The sequence below is a fragment of the Somniosus microcephalus genome, chromosome 8 (genome assembly GCF_052327205.1).
Source record: "Somniosus microcephalus isolate GS21.2 chromosome 8, FLI_Smic_1.0, whole genome shotgun sequence".
Classification (NCBI taxonomy): Eukaryota; Metazoa; Chordata; class Chondrichthyes; order Squaliformes; family Somniosidae; genus Somniosus; species Somniosus microcephalus.
Window position 1 is genome coordinate 96,827,462 of NC_140994.1, and position 15,701 is coordinate 96,843,162.

The following is a 15,701-nucleotide window of genomic DNA, read 5'->3' on the forward strand; positions in this document are numbered from 1 at the left end:
ACTGACCGTAGCTCGGGGGCATTTACACTGTGCCCGTAGCTCGGGGGCATTTAAACTGTGACCGTAGCTCGGGGGCATTTACATTGACCGTAGCTCGGAGGCATTTATACTGAACGTAGCTCGGGGACATTTACACTGTGGCCGTAGCTCAGGGTCATTTACACTGTGACGGTAGCTCGGGGACATTTACACTGTGACCGTAGCTCGGGGGCATTTACTCTGACCGCAGTTCGGGGACATTTACACTGTGACGGTAGTTCGGGGGCATTAACACTGTGACGGTAGCTCAGGGGCATTTACACTGTGACGGTAGCTCGGGGGCATTTACACTGTGACCGTAGCTCGGGGGCATTTACACTGTGACCGTAGCTCGGGGGCATTTACACTGTGACCGTAGCTCGGGGGCATTTACACTGTGACCGTAGCTCGGGGGCATTTACACTGTGACCGTAGCTCAGAGGCATTTTACACTGTGACCGTAGCTCGGGGACATTTACACTGTGACCGTAGCTCCGGGGCATTTACACTGACCGTAGCTCGGGAGCATTTAGACTGTGACCGTAGCTCGGGGGCATTTCCACTGACCGTAGCTTGGGGGCATTTACATTGACCGTAGCTTGGGGGCATTTTCATTGACCGTAGCTCGGGGGCATTTACAATGACCGTAGCTTGGGGGCATTTACACTGACCGTAGCTCGGGGACATTTACACTGACCGTAGCTCGGGGGCATTTACACTGACTGTAACTCGGGGACATTTACACTGTGGCCGTAGCTCGGGGACATTTACACTGTGACCGTAGCTCGGGGACATTTACTCTGACCGTAGCTCAGGGGCATTTACATTGACCGTAGCTGGGAGGCATTTATACTGACCGTAGCTCGGGGACATTTACACTGTGGCCGTAGCTCGGGGTCATTTACACTGTGATGGTAGCTCGGGGACATTTACACTGTGACCGTAGCTCGGGGGCATTTATACTGACCGTAGCTCGGGGACATTTACACTGTGGCCGTAGCTCGGGGTCATTTACACTGTGACGGTAGCTCGGGGGCATTTACTCTGACCGCAGTTCGGGGACATTTACACTGTGACCGTAGCTCGGGAGCATTTATACTGTGACCGTAGCTCGGGGGCATTTACACTGACCGTAGCTCGGGGACATTTACACTGTGACCGTAGCTCGGGGGCATTTACACTGACCGTAGCTCGGGGACATTTACACTGTGACCGTAGCTCGGGGGCATTTACACTGACCGTAGCTCGGGGGCATTTACATTGACCGTAGCTCGGGGGCATTTACATTGACCGTAGCTCGGGGGCATTTACATTGACCGTAGCTCGGGGGCATTTACAATGACCGTAGCTCGGGGGCATTTACACTGACCGTAGCTCGGGGAGATTTACACTGACCGTAGCTCGGGGGCATTTACACTGACCGTAGCTCGGGGTCATTTACACTGTGACGGTAGCTCGGGGGCATTTACACTGTGATGGTAGCTCAGGGGCATTTACATTGACCGTAGCTGGGAGGCATTTATACTGACCGTAGCTCAGGGACATTTACACTGTGGCCGTAGCTCGGGGGCATTTACACTGTGATGGTAGCTCGGGGACATTTACACTGTGACCGTAGCTCGGGGGCATTTATACTGACCGTAGCTCGGGGACATTTACACTGTGGCCGTAGCTCGGGGTCATTTACACTGTGACCGTAGCTCGGGGGCATTTACACTGACCGTAGCTCGGGGACATTTACACTGTGACCGTAGCTCGGGGGCATTTACACTGACCGTAGCTCGGGGGCATTTACAATGACCGTAGCTCGGGGGCATTTACACTGACCGTAGCTCGGGGAGATTTACACTGACCGTAGCTCGGGGGCATTTACACTGACCGTAGCTCGGGGTCATTTACACTGTGACGGTAGCTCGGGGGCATTTACACTGTGATGGTAGCTCAGGGGCATTTACACTGACCGTAGCTCGGGGGCATTTACACTGTGACGGCAGCTCGGGGACATTTACACTGCGCCAGTGCAGGCGACACTACAGCTACAGTGTATGTGCAGGTTACAATTTTGCAAATTGACTGAGGGGTGATTTACTTTACACCAGGTTAGTCTCATTAGAAAGTGGAGCACTGATTTTCCATCTCGATCACCAGGAATGCACACACAAATCAGTGTACGTGTCCCATGACTTTCAGGAAAAGTTTGGAACACCCTGGACAGTGCAGCCCAAACTTGCAAACTGTGCTCCCAGTTGACAAGACCCCCCCCCACCGCCCGCCCCCACAGCCGAGGGAGCGTATAGAGTAAAGTTACCCGCAGTCTAAACCCATCATAAATTGCAGCTGTTGAGGTAACTGTTCCAGCCCACCCTTGGTATAGCATTTGGTTATTTCAGTAGGTTTATTTATGCAATTCTGTGTTTCTACCTTTCAGTTCGACAGTTGGCAGTCTGCAGGGCAGAGTTGATTCACTTGAGAAGGCGAACTCTAAACTAATTGAAGAGGTACTACTTTTCAATTTAAAAGTTGTTTTAAAGTTCTCTAAATTTTTTAAATATTTTAAACATTCAGCCACATCTAAGGGAGAGATTTTACATTCTACCCAATGAATAAATAGAGTTAGTTGATGCTGTGAAGTTCGTACTGCCCATATTGTAAACTGTTGACAGTTGTTAAGTCTCCACCATTCCACAGCATTATTTCTTTGGAGCTGCAGACCCACACTGGAATATAGTCTTAACACGAGAGCCCTCTGTCCCAACAGGTGTATAGTCTGACCAGGAGTAATCCTTGGCCCTCTATCCTGGGAGTAATCCTGGTGAAATGTCGGTCTCTATCCTGGGAGTAATCCTGGTGTATGTGGGTCACTATCCCAGGAGTATTCGTGATGTAGTGTGGGCCTCTATCCCGGGTGTAATCCTGGTGTAGTGTGGGCCTCTCGCCGGGAGTAATCCTGGTGTAGTGTGGGCCTCTATCCCGGGAGTAATACTGGTGTAGTGTGGGCCTCTATCCCAGGAGTATTCGTGGTGTAGTGTGGGTATCTATCCCGGGAGTAATGCTGGTGTTGTGTGGGCCTCTATCCCGGGAGTAATCCTGGTGAAGTGTGGGCCTCTATCCCAGGAGTAATCCTGGTGTAGTGTGGGTCTCTATCCCGGCAGTAATCCTGGTGAAGTGTGCGCCTCTATCCCGGGAGTAATCCTGGTGTAGTGTGAGTCTCTATCCCGGGAGTAATCCTGGTGTAGTATGCGCCTCTATCCCGGGAGTAATCCTGGTGTAGTGTGGGCCTCTATCCCGGGAGTAATCCTGGTGGAGTATGCGGCTCTATCCCGGGAGTATTCGTGGTGTAGCGTGGGCCTCTATTCCGGGAGTAATCCTGGTGTAGTGTGGGTCTCTATCCCGGGAGTAATCCTGGTGTAGTGTGGGTCTCTATCCCAGGTGTAATCCTGGTGTAGTGTGGGCCACTATCCCGGGAGTAATCCTGCTGTAGTGTGGGTCTCTATCCTGGGAGTATTCGTGGTGTAGTGTGGGCCTCTATCCCGGAGTATTCGTGGTGTAGTGTGGGCCTCTATCCCGGGAGTAATCCTGGTGTAGTGTGCGCCTCTATCCCGGGAGTAATCCTGGTGTAGTCTGAGTCTCTATCCCGGGAGTAATCCTGGTGTAGTGTGCGCCTCTATCCCGGGAGTAATCCTGGTGTAGTGTGGGCCTCTATCCCAGGAGTAATCCTGGTGTAGTATGCGGCTCTATCCCGGGACTATTCGTGGTGCAGCGTGGGCCTCTATACCGGGAGTAATCCAGGTGAACTGTGGGCCCCTATCCCGGGAGTAATCCTGGTGAAGTATGCGGCTCTATCCCGGGAGTATTCGTGGTGTAGCGTGGGCCTCTCTCCCGGGAGTAATCCTGGTGTAGTGTGGGCCTCTATCCCGGGAATAATCCAGGTGTAGTGTTGGCCTCTATCCCGGGAGTAATCCTGGTGTAGTGTGGGTCTCTATCCCGGGAGTATTCGTGGTGTAGTGTGGCCCTCTATCCCGGGAGTATTCATGGTGTAGTGTGGGTCTCTATCCCAGGAGTAATCCTGGTGCAGTGTGGGCCTCTATACCAGGAGTAATCCTGGTGTAGTGTGGGCCTCTATCCCAGGAGTAATCCTGGTGTAGTGTGGGCCTCTATCCCGCGAGTATTCATGGTGTAGTGTGGGTCTCTATCCCGGGAGTAATCCTGGTGAAGTGTGGGCCTCTATCCTGGGAGTACTCCTGGCGTAGTGTGGGCCTCTATCCCGGGAGTAATCCTGGTGTAGTGTGCGACTCTATCCCGGGAGTATTCGTGGTGTAGTGTGGGCCTCTATCCCGGGAGTAATCCTGGTGTAGTGTGGGCCTCTATCCCGGGAGTAATCCTGGTGTAGTGTGGGCCTCTATCCCGGGAGTAATCCTGGTGTAGTGTGGGCCTCTATTCCGGGAGTAATCCTGGTATAGTGTGGGTCTCCTGGGAGTAATCCAGGTGTAGTGTGGGTCTCTATCCCAGGTGTAATCCTGGTGTGGTGTTTGCCACTATCCCGGGAGTAATCCTGGTGTAGTGTGGGCCTCTATCCCGGGAGTAATCCTGGTGTTGCGTGGGTCTCTATCCCGGAGGTAATCCTGGTGTAGTGCGGGCCTCTATCCCGGGAGTAATCCTGGTGTAGTGTGGGTCTCTATCCTGGGAGTATTCGTGGTGTAGTGTGGGTCTCTATCCCGGGAGTATTCATGGTGCAGTGTGGGCCTCTATCCCCAGGATTAATCATGGTGTTGTGTGGGCTTCTATCCCGGAAGTAATCCTGGTGTAGTGTGGGTCTCTATCCCGGAAGTAATCCTGCTGTAGTGTGGGTCTCTATCCCGGGAGTATTCATGGTGTAGTGTGGGCTTGTATCCCGGGAGTCTTCATGGTGTAGTGTGGGCCCCTATCCCGGGAGTAATCCTGGTGTAGTGTGGGCCTCTATCCCCAGGATTAATCATGGTGCAGTGTGGGTCTCTATCCCGGGAGCAATCCTGGTGTAGTGTGGGCCTCTATCCCGGGAGTAATCGTGGTGTAGTGTGGGCCTCTATCCCGGGAATAATCCTGGTGTAGTGTGGGCCTCTATCCCGGGAGTAGTCCTGGTGTAGTGTGAGTCTCTATCCCGGGAGTAATCCTGGTGTAGTGTGGGCCTCTATCCCGGTAGTAATCCTGGTGCAGTGTGGGCCTCATCCCAGGAGTAATCCTGGTGTGGTGTGGGTCTCTATCCCGGAGGTAATCCTGGTGTAGTGTGGGTCTCTATCCCGGGAGTAATCCTGGTGTAGTGTGGGCCTGTATCCCGGGAGTATTCGTGGTGTAGTGTGGGTCTCTATCCCGGGAGTAATCCTGGTGTAGTGTGGGGGTCTATCCCGGGATTAATCCTGGTGTGGTGTGGGCCTCTATCCCGAGAGTAATCCTGGTGCAGTGTGGGTCTCTATCCCAGAAGTAATCCTGGTGCAGTGTGGGCCTCTATCCCGGGAGTAATCCAGGTGTAGTGTGGGCCTCTATCCCGGGAGTATTCGTTGTGTAGTGTGGGCCTCTATCCCGGGAGTAATCCTTGTGTAGTGTGGGTCACTATCCCGGGAGTAGTCCTGGTGTAGTATGAGTCTCTATCCCGGGAGCAATCCTGGTGTAGTGTGGGCCTCTATCCCGGGAGTAATCCTGGTGTAGTGTGGGCCTGTATCCCGGGAGTATTCGTGGTGTAGTGTGGGCCTCTATCCCGGGAGTAATCCTGGTGTAGTGCGGGCCTGTATCCCGGGAGTAATCCTGGTGTAGTGTGGGCCTCTATCCCGGGAGTAATCCAGGTGTAGTGTGGGCCTGTATCCCGGGAGTATTCGTGGTGTAGTGTGAGCCTCTATCCCGGGAGTAATCCTGGTGTAGTGTGGGCCTGTATCCCGGGAGTAATCCTGGTGTAGTGTGGGCCTCTATTCCGTGAGTAATCCTGGTGTAGTGTGGGCCTCTATCCTGGGAGTAATCCTGGTCTAGTGTGGGTCTCTATCCCAGGTGTAATCCTGGTGTAGTGTGGGCCTCTATCCCGGGAGTAATCGTGGTGTAGTGTGGTCCTCTATCCAGGGAGTAATCCTGGTGTAGTGTGGGCCTGTATCCCGGGAGTAATCCTGGTGTAGTGTGGGCCTCTATCCCCAGGATTAATCATGGTGTTGTGTGGGCCTCTATCCCGGAAGTAATCCTGGTGTAGTGCGGGCCTCTATCCCGGGAGTAATCCTGGTGAAGTGTGGGTCTCTATCCCGGGAGTAATCCTGGTGTAGTGTGGGCTTCTATCCCGGAAGTAATCCTGGTGTCGTGTGGGTCTCTATCCCGGGAGTATTGATGGTGTCGTGTGGGCTTCTATCCCGGGAGTCTTCATGGTGTAGTGTGGGCCCCTATCCCGGGAGTAATCCTGGTGTAGTGTGGGCCTCTATCCCCAGGATTAATCATGGTGTAGTGTGGGTCTCTATCCCGGGAGTATTCATGGTGTAGTGTGGGCCTCTATCCCAGGAGTAATCGTGGTGTAGTGTGGGCCGCTATCCCGGGAGTAATCGTGGTGTAGTGTGGGCCTCTATCCCGGGAGTAATCCTGGTGTAGTGTGGGTCTCTCTCCCGAGAGTAATCGTGGTGTAGTGTGGGCCTCTATCCCGGGAGTAATCCTGGTGTAGTGTGGGTCTCTATCCCAGGCGTATTCGTGGTGTAGTGTGGGTATCTATCCGGGGAGTAATGCTGGTGGTGTGTGGGTCTCTATCCCGGAAGAAATCCTGGTGTAGTGTGGGTCTCTATCCCGGCAGTAATCCTGGTGAAGTGTGGGCCTCTATCCCGGGAGTAATCCTGGTGTAGTGTGGGTCTCTATCCCGGGAGTAATCCTGGTGTAGTGTGGGCCTCTATCCCGGGAATAATCCAGGTGTAGTGTTGGCCTCTATCCACGGAGTAATCCTGGTGCAGTGTGGGTCTCTATCCCGGGAGTATTCGTGGTGCAGTGTGGCCCTCTATCCCGGGAGTATTCATGGTGTAGTGTGGGTCTCTATCCCAGGAGTAATCCTGGTGCAGTGTGGGCCTCTATCCCAGGAGTTATCCTGGTGTAGTGTGGGCCTCTATCCCGGGAGTAATCCTGGTGAAGTGTGGGCCTCTATCCCGGGAGTAATCCTGGTGTAGTGTGGGCCTCTATCCCGGGAGTATTCATGGTGAAGTGTGGGCCTCTATCCCGGGATTATTCGTGGTGTAGTGTGGGCCTCTATCCCGGGAGTAATCCTGGTGTAGTGTGGATCTCTATCCCGGGCGCAATCCTGGTGTAGTGTGGGTCTCTATCCAGGGAGTAATCCTGGTGTAGTGTGGGCCTCTATCCCAGGAGTAACCCTGGTGAAGTGTGGGCCTCGATCCCGGGAGTAATCCTGGTGTAGTGTGAGTCTCTATCCCGGGAGTAATCCTGGTGTAGTATGCGCCTCTATCCCGGGAGTAAATTTGGTGTAGTGTGGGCCTCCAACCCGGGAGTAATCCTGGTGTAGTATGCGGCTCTATCCCGGGGGTATTCGTGGTGTAGCGTGGGGCTCTATCCCGGGAGTAATCCTGGTGAACTGTGTGCCTCTATCCCGGGAGTAATCCTGGTGTAGTGGGGGCCTCTATCCCGGGAGTAATCCTGGTGAAGTGTGGGTCTCTATCCTGGGAGTAATCCTGGTGTAGTGTGGGTCTCTATCCCGGGAGTAATCCTGGTGAAGTGTGGGCCTCTATCCCGGGAGTAATCCTGGTGTAATGTGGGCCTCTATCCCGGGAGTAACCCTGGTGTAGTGTGGGTCTCTATCGCGGGAGTAATCCTGGTGAAGTGTGGGCCTCGATCCCGGGAGTAATCCTGGTGTAGTGTGAGTCTCTATCCCGGGAGTAATCCTGGTGTAGTATGCGCCTCTATCCCGGGAGTAAATTTGGTGTAGTGTGGGCCTCCAACCCGGGAGTAATCCTGGTGTTGTATGCGGCTCTATCCCGGGGGTATTCGTGGTGTAGCGTGGGGCTCTATCCCGGGAGTAATCCTGGTGAACTGTGTGCCTCTATCCCGGGAGTAATCCTGGTGTAGTGGGGGCCTCTATCCCGGGAGTAATCCTGGTGAAGTGTGGGTCTCTATCCCGGGAGTAATCCTGGTGAAGTGTGGGCCTCTATCCCGGGAGTAATCCTGGTGTAGTGTGGGTCTCTAACCCGGGAGTATTCGCGGTGTAGTGTGGGCCTCTATCCCGGGAGTAATCCTGATGTAGTGTGGGTCTCTATCCCGGGAGTAATCCTGGTGTAGTGTGGGCCTCTATCCCGGAAGTAATCCTGGTGTAGTGTGGGCCCTATCCCGGGAGTAATCCTGGTGTAGTGTGGGCCTCTATCCCGGGAGTAATCCTGGTGTAGTGTGGGCCTCTATCCCGGGAGTATTCGTGGTGTAGTGTGGGTCTCTATCCCTGGAGTAATCCTGGTGTAGTGTGGGCCTCTATCCCGGGAGTATTCGTGGTGTAGTGTGAGTCTCTATCCCGGGAGTACTCCTGGTGTAGTGTGGGTCTCTATCCCGGGAGTAATCCTGGTGTAGTGTGGGCCTCTATCCTGGGAGTAATCCTGGTGTAGTGTGGGTCTCTATCCGGGGGGTATTCGCGGTGTAGTGTGGGGGTCTATCCCGGGATTAATCCTGGTGTAGTGTTGGCCTCTATCCCGAGAGTAATCCTGGTGCTGTGTGGGTCTCTATCCCAGAAGTAATCCTGGTGCAGTGTGGGCCTCTATCCTGGGAATAATCCTGGTGTAGTGTGGGCCTCTATCCCGGGGGTAATCCAGGTGTAGTGTGGGCCTCTATCCCGGGAGTATTCGTTGTGTAGTGTGGGCCTCTATCCCTGGAGTAATCCTTGTGTAGTCTGGGTCACTATCCCGGGAGTCGTCCTGGTGTAGTATGAGTCTCTATCCCGGGAGTAATCCTGGTGTAGTGTGGGCCTCTATCCCGGGAGTAATCCTGGTGTAGTGTGGGCCTGTATCCCGGGAGTATTCGTGGTGTAGTGTGGGCCTCTATCCCGGGAGTAATCCTGGTGTAGTGCGGGCCTGTATCCCGGGAGTAATCCTGGTGTAGTGTGGTCTTCTATCCCGGGAGTAATCCAGGTGTAGTGTGGGCCTGTATCCCGGGAGTATTCGTGGTGTAGTGTGAGCCTCTATCCCGGGAGTAATCCTGGTGTAGTGTGGGCCTGTATCCCGGGAGTAATCCTGGTGTAGTGTTGGCCTCTATTCCGTGAGTAATCCTGGTGTAGTGTGGGCCTCTATCCTGGGAGTAATCCTGGTCTAGTGTGGGTCTCTATCCCAGGTGTAATCCTGGTGTAGTGTGGGCCTCTATCCCGGGAGTAATCGTGGTGTAGTGTGGTCCTCTATCCAGGGAGTAATCCTGGTGTAGTGTGGGCCTGTATCCCGGGAGTAATCCTGGTGTAGTGTGGGCCTCTATCCCCAGGATTAATCATGGTGTTGTGTGGGCCTCTATCCCGGAAGTAATCCTGGTGTAGTGCGGGCCTCTATCCCGGGAGTAATCCTGGTGAAGTGTGGGTCTCTATCCCGGGAGTAATCCTGGTGTAGTGTGGGCTTCTATCCCGGAAGTAATCCTGGTGTCGTGTGGGTCTCTATCCCGGGAGTATTGATGGTGTCGTGTGGGCTTCTATCCCGGGAGTCTTCATGGTGTAGTGTGGGCCCCTATCCCGGGAGTAATCCTGGTGTAGTGTGGGCCTCTATCCCCAGGATTAATCATGGTGTAGTGTGGGTCTCTATCCCGGGAGTATTCATGGTGTAGTGTGGGCCTCTATCCCAGGAGTAATCGTGGTGTAGTGTGGGCCGCTATCCCGGGAGTAATCGTGGTGTAGTGTGGGCCTCTATCCCGGGAGTAATCCTGGTGTAGTGTGGGTCTCTCTCCCGAGAGTAATCGTGGTGTAGTGTGGGACTCTATCCCGGGAGTAATCCTGGTGTAGTGTGGGTCTCTATCCCAGGCGTATTCGTGGTGTAGTGTGGGTATCTATCCGGGGAGTAATGCTGGTGGTGTGTGGGTCTCTATCCCGGAAGAAATCCTGGTGAAGTGTGGGCCTCTATCCCGGGAGTAATCCTGGTGTAGTGTGGGTCTCTATCCCGGCAGTAATCCTGGTGAAGTGTGGGCCTCTATCCCGGGAGTAATCCTGGTGTAGTGTGGGTCTCTATCCCGGGAGTAATCCTGGTGTAGTGTGGGCCTCTATCCCGGGAATAATCCAGGTGTAGTGTTGGCCTCTATCCACGGAGTAATCCTGGTGCAGTGTGGGTCTCTATCCCGGGAGTATTCGTGGTGCAGTGTGGCCCTCTATCCCGGGAGTATTCATGGTGTAGTGTGGGTCTCTATCCCAGGAGTAATCCTGGTGCAGTGTGGGCCTCTATCCCAGGAGTTATCCTGGTGTAGTGTGGGCCTCTATCCCGGGAATAATCCAGGTGTAGTGTTGGCCTCTATCCACGGAGTAATCCTGGTGCAGTGTGGGTCTCTATCCCGGGAGTATTCGTGGTGCAGTGTGGCCCTCTATCCCGGGAGTATTCATGGTGTAGTGTGGGTCTCTATCCCAGGAGTAATCCTGGTGCAGTGTGGGCCTCTATCCCAGGAGTTATCCTGGTGTAGTGTGGGCCTCTATCCCGGGAGTAATCCTGGTGAAGTGTGGGCCTCTATCCCGGGAGTAATCCTGGTGTAGTGTGGATCTCTATCCCGGGCGCAATCCTGGTGTAGTGTGGGTCTCTATCCAGGGAGTAATCCTGGTGTAGTGTGGGCCTCTATCCCAGGAGTAACCCTGGTGAAGTGTGGGCCTCGATCCCGGGAGTAATCCTGGTGTAGTGTGAGTCTCTATCCCGGGAGTAATCCTGGTGTAGTATGCGCCTCTATCCCGGGAGTAAATTTGGTGTAGTGTGGGCCTCCAACCCGGGAGTAATCCTGGTGTAGTATGCGGCTCTATCCCGGGGGTATTCGTGGTGTAGCGTGGGGCTCTATCCCGGGAGTAATCCTGGTGAACTGTGTGCCTCTATCCCGGGAGTAATCCTGGTGTAGTGGGGGCCTCTATCCCGGGAGTAATCCTGGTGAAGTGTGGGTCTCTATCCTGGGAGTAATCCTGGTGTAGTGTGGGTCTCTATCCCGGGAGTAATCCTGGTGAAGTGTGGGCCTCTATCCCGGGAGTAATCCTGGTGTAATGTGGGCCTCTATCCCGGGAGTAACCCTGGTGTAGTGTGGGTCTCTATCGCGGGAGTAATCCTGGTGAAGTGTGGGCCTCGATCCCGGGAGTAATCCTGGTGTAGTGTGAGTCTCTATCCCGGGAGTAATCCTGGTGTAGTATGCGCCTCTATCCCGGGAGTAAATTTGGTGTAGTGTGGGCCTCCAACCCGGGAGTAATCCTGGTGTAGTATGCGGCTCTATCCCGGGGGTATTCGTGGTGTAGCGTGGGGCTCTATCCCGGGAGTAATCCTGGTGAACTGTGTGCCTCTATCCCGGGAGTAATCCTGGTGTAGTGGGGGCCTCTATCCCGGGAGTAATCCTGGTGAAGTGTGGGTCTCTATCCCGGGAGTAATCCTGGTGAAGTGTGGGCCTCTATCCCGGGAGTAATCCTGGTGTAGTGTGGGTCTCTAACCCGGGAGTATTCGCGGTGTAGTGTGGGCCTCTATCCCGGGAGTAATCCTGATGTAGTGTGGGTCTCTATCCCGGGAGTAATCCTGGTGTAGTGTGGGCCTCTATCCCGGAAGTAATCCTGGTGTAGTGTGGGCCTCTATCCCGGGAGTAATCCTGGTGTAGTGTGGGCCTCTATCCCGGGAGTATTCGTGGTGTAGTGTGGGTCTCTATCCCTGGAGTAATCCTGGTGTAGTGTGGGCCTCTATCCCGGGAGTATTCGTGGTGTAGTGTGAGTCTCTATCCCGGGAGTACTCCTGGTGTAGTGTGGGTCTCTATCCCGGGAGTAATCCTGGTGTAGTGTGGGCCTCTATCCTGGGAGTAATCCTGGTGTAGTGTGGGTCTCTATCCGGGGGGTATTCGCGGTGTAGTGTGGGGGTCTATCCCGGGATTAATCCTGGTGTAGTGTTGGCCTCTATCCCGAGAGTAATCCTGGTGCTGTGTGGGTCTCTATCCCAGAAGTAATCCTGGTGCAGTGTGGGCCTCTATCCTGGGAATAATCCTGGTGTAGTGTGGGCCTCTATCCCGGGGGTAATCCAGGTGTAGTGTGGGCCTCTATCCCGGGAGTATTCGTTGTGTAGTGTGGGCCTCTATCCCTGGAGTAATCCTTGTGTAGTGTGGGTCACTATCCCGGGAGTCGTCCTGGTGTAGTATGAGTCTCTATCCCGGGAGTAATCCTGGTGTAGTGTGGGCCTCTATCCCGGGAGTAATCCTGGTATAGTGTGGGCCTCTATCCCGGGAGTATTCGTGGTGTAGTGTGGGTCTGTATCCCGGGAGTAATGCTGGTGTAGTGTGGGCTTCTATCACGGGAATAATCCGGGTGTAGTGTGGGTCTCTATCCCGGGAGTATTCGTGGTGTAGTATGGGCCTCTATCCCGGGAGTAATCCTGGTGTAGTGTGGGCCTCTATCCCGGGAGTAATCCTGGTGCAGTGTGGGTCTCTATCCCAGAAGCAATCCTGGTGCAGTGTGGTCCTCTATCCCGGGAGTAATCCTGGTGTAGTGTGGGCATCTATCCCGGGGGTTATCCAGGTGTAGTGTGGGCCTCTATCCCGGGAGTATTCGTGGTGTAGTGTGGGTCTCTATCCCTGGAGTAATCCTGGTGTAGTGTGGGTCTCTATCGCGGGAGTAATCCTGGTGAAGTGTGGGCCTCGATCCCGGGAGTAATCCTGGTGTAGTGTGAGTCTCTATCCCGGGAGTAATCCTGGTGTAGTATGCGCCTCTATCCCGGGAGTAAATTTGGTGTAGTGTGGGCCTCCAACCCGGGAGTAATCCTGGTGTAGTATGCGGCTCTATCCCGGGGGTATTCGTGGTGTAGCGTGGGGCTCTATCCCGGGAGTAATCCTGGTGAACTGTGTGCCTCTATCCCGGGAGTAATCCTGGTGTAGTGGGGGCCTCTATCCCGGGAGTAATCCTGGTGAAGTGTGGGTCTCTATCCTGGGAGTAATCCTGGTGTAGTGTGGGTCTCTATCCCGGGAGTAATCCTGGTGAAGTGTGGGCCTCTATCCCGGGAGTAATCCTGGTGTAATGTGGGCCTCTATCCCGGGAGTAACCCTGGTGTAGTGTGGGTCTCTATCGCGGGAGTAATCCTGGTGAAGTGTGGGCCTCGATCCCGGGAGTAATCCTGGTGTAGTGTGAGTCTCTATCCCGGGAGTAATCCTGGTGTAGTATGCGCCTCTATCCCGGGAGTAAATTTGGTGTAGTGTGGGCCTCCAACCCGGGAGTAATCCTGGTGTAGTATGCGGCTCTATCCCGGGGGTATTCGTGGTGTAGCGTGGGGCTCTATCCCGGGAGTAATCCTGGTGAACTGTGTGCCTCTATCCCGGGAGTAATCCTGGTGTAGTGGGGGCCTCTATCCAGGGAGTAATCCTGGTGTAGTGTGGGCCTCTATCCCGGGAGTAATCCTGGTGTAGTGTGGGTCTCTAACCCGGGAGTAATCCTGGTGTAGTGTGGGTCTCTATCCCGGGAGTAATCCTGGTGTAGTGTGGGCCTCTATCCCGGGAGTAATCCTGGTGTAGTGTGGGCCACTATCCCGGGAGTATTCGTGGTGTAGTGTGGGTCTCTATCCCTGGAGTAATCCTTGTGTAGTGTGGGCCTCTATCCCGGGAGTATTCGTGGTGTAGTGTGAGTCTCTATCCCGGGAGTACTCCTGGTGTAGTGTGGGTCTCTATCCCGGGAGTAATCCTGGTGTAGTGTGGGCCTCTATCCTGGGAGTAATCCTGGTGTAGTGTGGGTCTCTATCCGGGGGGTATTCGCGGTGTAGTGTGGGGGTCTATCCCGGGATTAATCCTGGTGTAGTGTTGGCCTCTATCCCGAGAGTAATCCTGGTGCTGTGTGGGTCTCTATCCCAGAAGTAATCCTGGTGCAGTGTGGGCCTCTATCCTGGGAGTAATCCTGGTGTAGTGTGGGTCACTATCCCGGGAGTCGTCCTGGTGTAGTATGAGTCTCTATCCCGGGAGTAATCCTGGTGTAGTGTGGGCCTCTATCCCGGGAGTAATCCTGGTATAGTGTGGGCCTCTATCCCGGGAGTATTCGTGGTGTAGTGTGGGTCTGTATCCCGGGAGTAATCCTAGTGTAGTGTGGGTCTGTATCCCGGGAGTAATCCTGGTGAAATGTGGGCCTCTATCCCGGGAGTAATCCTGGTGTAGTGTGGGCCTCTATCCCGGGAGTAATCCTGGTGTAGTGTGGGTCTCTATCCTGGGAGTAATCCTGGTGTAGTGTGGGTCTCTATCCCGGGAGTAATCCTGGTGAAGTGTGGGTCTCTATCCCGGGAGTATTCATGGTGTAGTGTGGGCCTCTATCCCGCGAGTAATCCTGGTGTCGTGTGGGCCTCTATCCCGGGAGTATTCGTGGTGTAGTGTGGGTCTCTATCCCGGGAGTAATCGTGGTGTAGTGTGGGTCTCTACCCCGGGAGTAATCCTGGTGTTGTGTGGGTCTGTATCCCGGGATTTATCCTGGTGTAGTGTGGGCCTCTCCCCGGGAGTAAAGCTGGTGTAGTGTGGGTCTCTATCCTGGGATTTATCCTGGTGGAGTGTGGGCCTCCATCCCGGGAATAATCCTGGTGTAGTGTGGGTCTCTATCCCGGGAGTAATCGTGGTGTAGTGTGGGTCTCTACCCCGGGAGTAATCCTGGTGTTGTGTGGGTCTGTATCCCGGGATTTATCCTGGTGTAGTGTGGGCCTCTCCCCGGGAGTAAAGCTGGTGTAGTGTGGGTCTCTACCCCGGGAGTAATCCTGGTGTTGTGTGGGCCTCTATCCCGGGAGTAATCCTGGTGTAGTGTGGGCCTCTATCCCGGGAGTAATGCTGGTGTAGTGTGGGCTTCTATCCCGGGAGTAATCCGGGTGTCGTGTGGGTCTCTATCCCGGGAGTATTCGTGGTGTAGTATGGGCCTCTATCCCGGGAGTAATCCTGGTGTAGTGTGGGCCTCTATCCCGGGAGTAATCCTGGTGCAGTGTGGGTCTCTATCCCAGAAGCAATCCTGGTGCAGTGTGGTCCTCTATCCCGGGAGTAATCCTGGTGTAGTGTGGGCATCTATCCCGGGGGTTATCCAGGTGTAGTGTGGGCCTCTATCCCGGGAGTATTCGTGGTGTAGTGTGGGTCTCTATCCCTGGAGTAATCCTGGTGTAGTGTGGGTCTCTATCCCGGGAGTAATCGTGATGTAGTGTGAGTCTCTATCCCGGGAGTAATCCTGGTGTAGTGTGGGCCTCTATCCCGGGAGTAATCCTGGTGAAGTGTGGGCCTCTATCCCGGGAGTAATCCTGGTGAAGTGTGGGCCTCTATCCCGGGAGTAATCGTGATGTAGTGTGAGTCTCTATCCCGGGAGTAATCCTGGTGTAGTGTGGGCCTCTATCCCGGGAGTAATCCTGGTGAAGTGTGGGCCTCTATCCCGGGAGTAATCCTGGTGAAGTGTGGGCCTCTATCCCGGGAGTAATCCTGGTGAAGTGTGGGTCTCTACCCCGGCAGTAAACCTTGTGGAGTGTGGGTCTCTCCCGGGATTTATACTGGTGTAGTGTGGGCCTCTATCCCGGGAGTAATCA

General features: G+C 54.6%; 2 protein-coding genes across 2 annotated transcripts in view; both read left to right on the plus strand.

Annotated features, from left to right (window-relative positions):
* The window catches only part of slc25a16 (solute carrier family 25 member 16), a 225,375-nt gene that overhangs the window by 150,210 nt on the left and 59,464 nt on the right, over window positions 1-15,701 (plus strand). The window lies entirely within an intron of this gene.
* The window catches only part of LOC147113716 (RUN and FYVE domain-containing protein 2-like), a 113,613-nt gene that overhangs the window by 61,010 nt on the left and 36,902 nt on the right, over window positions 1-15,701 (plus strand). The window contains exon 8 of the mRNA XM_085995032.1: window positions 2,447-2,516. Within this exon, the coding sequence (XP_085851158.1) occupies window positions 2,447-2,516 (70 nt within the window). The remainder of the gene's footprint in view (window positions 1-2,446; window positions 2,517-15,701) is intronic.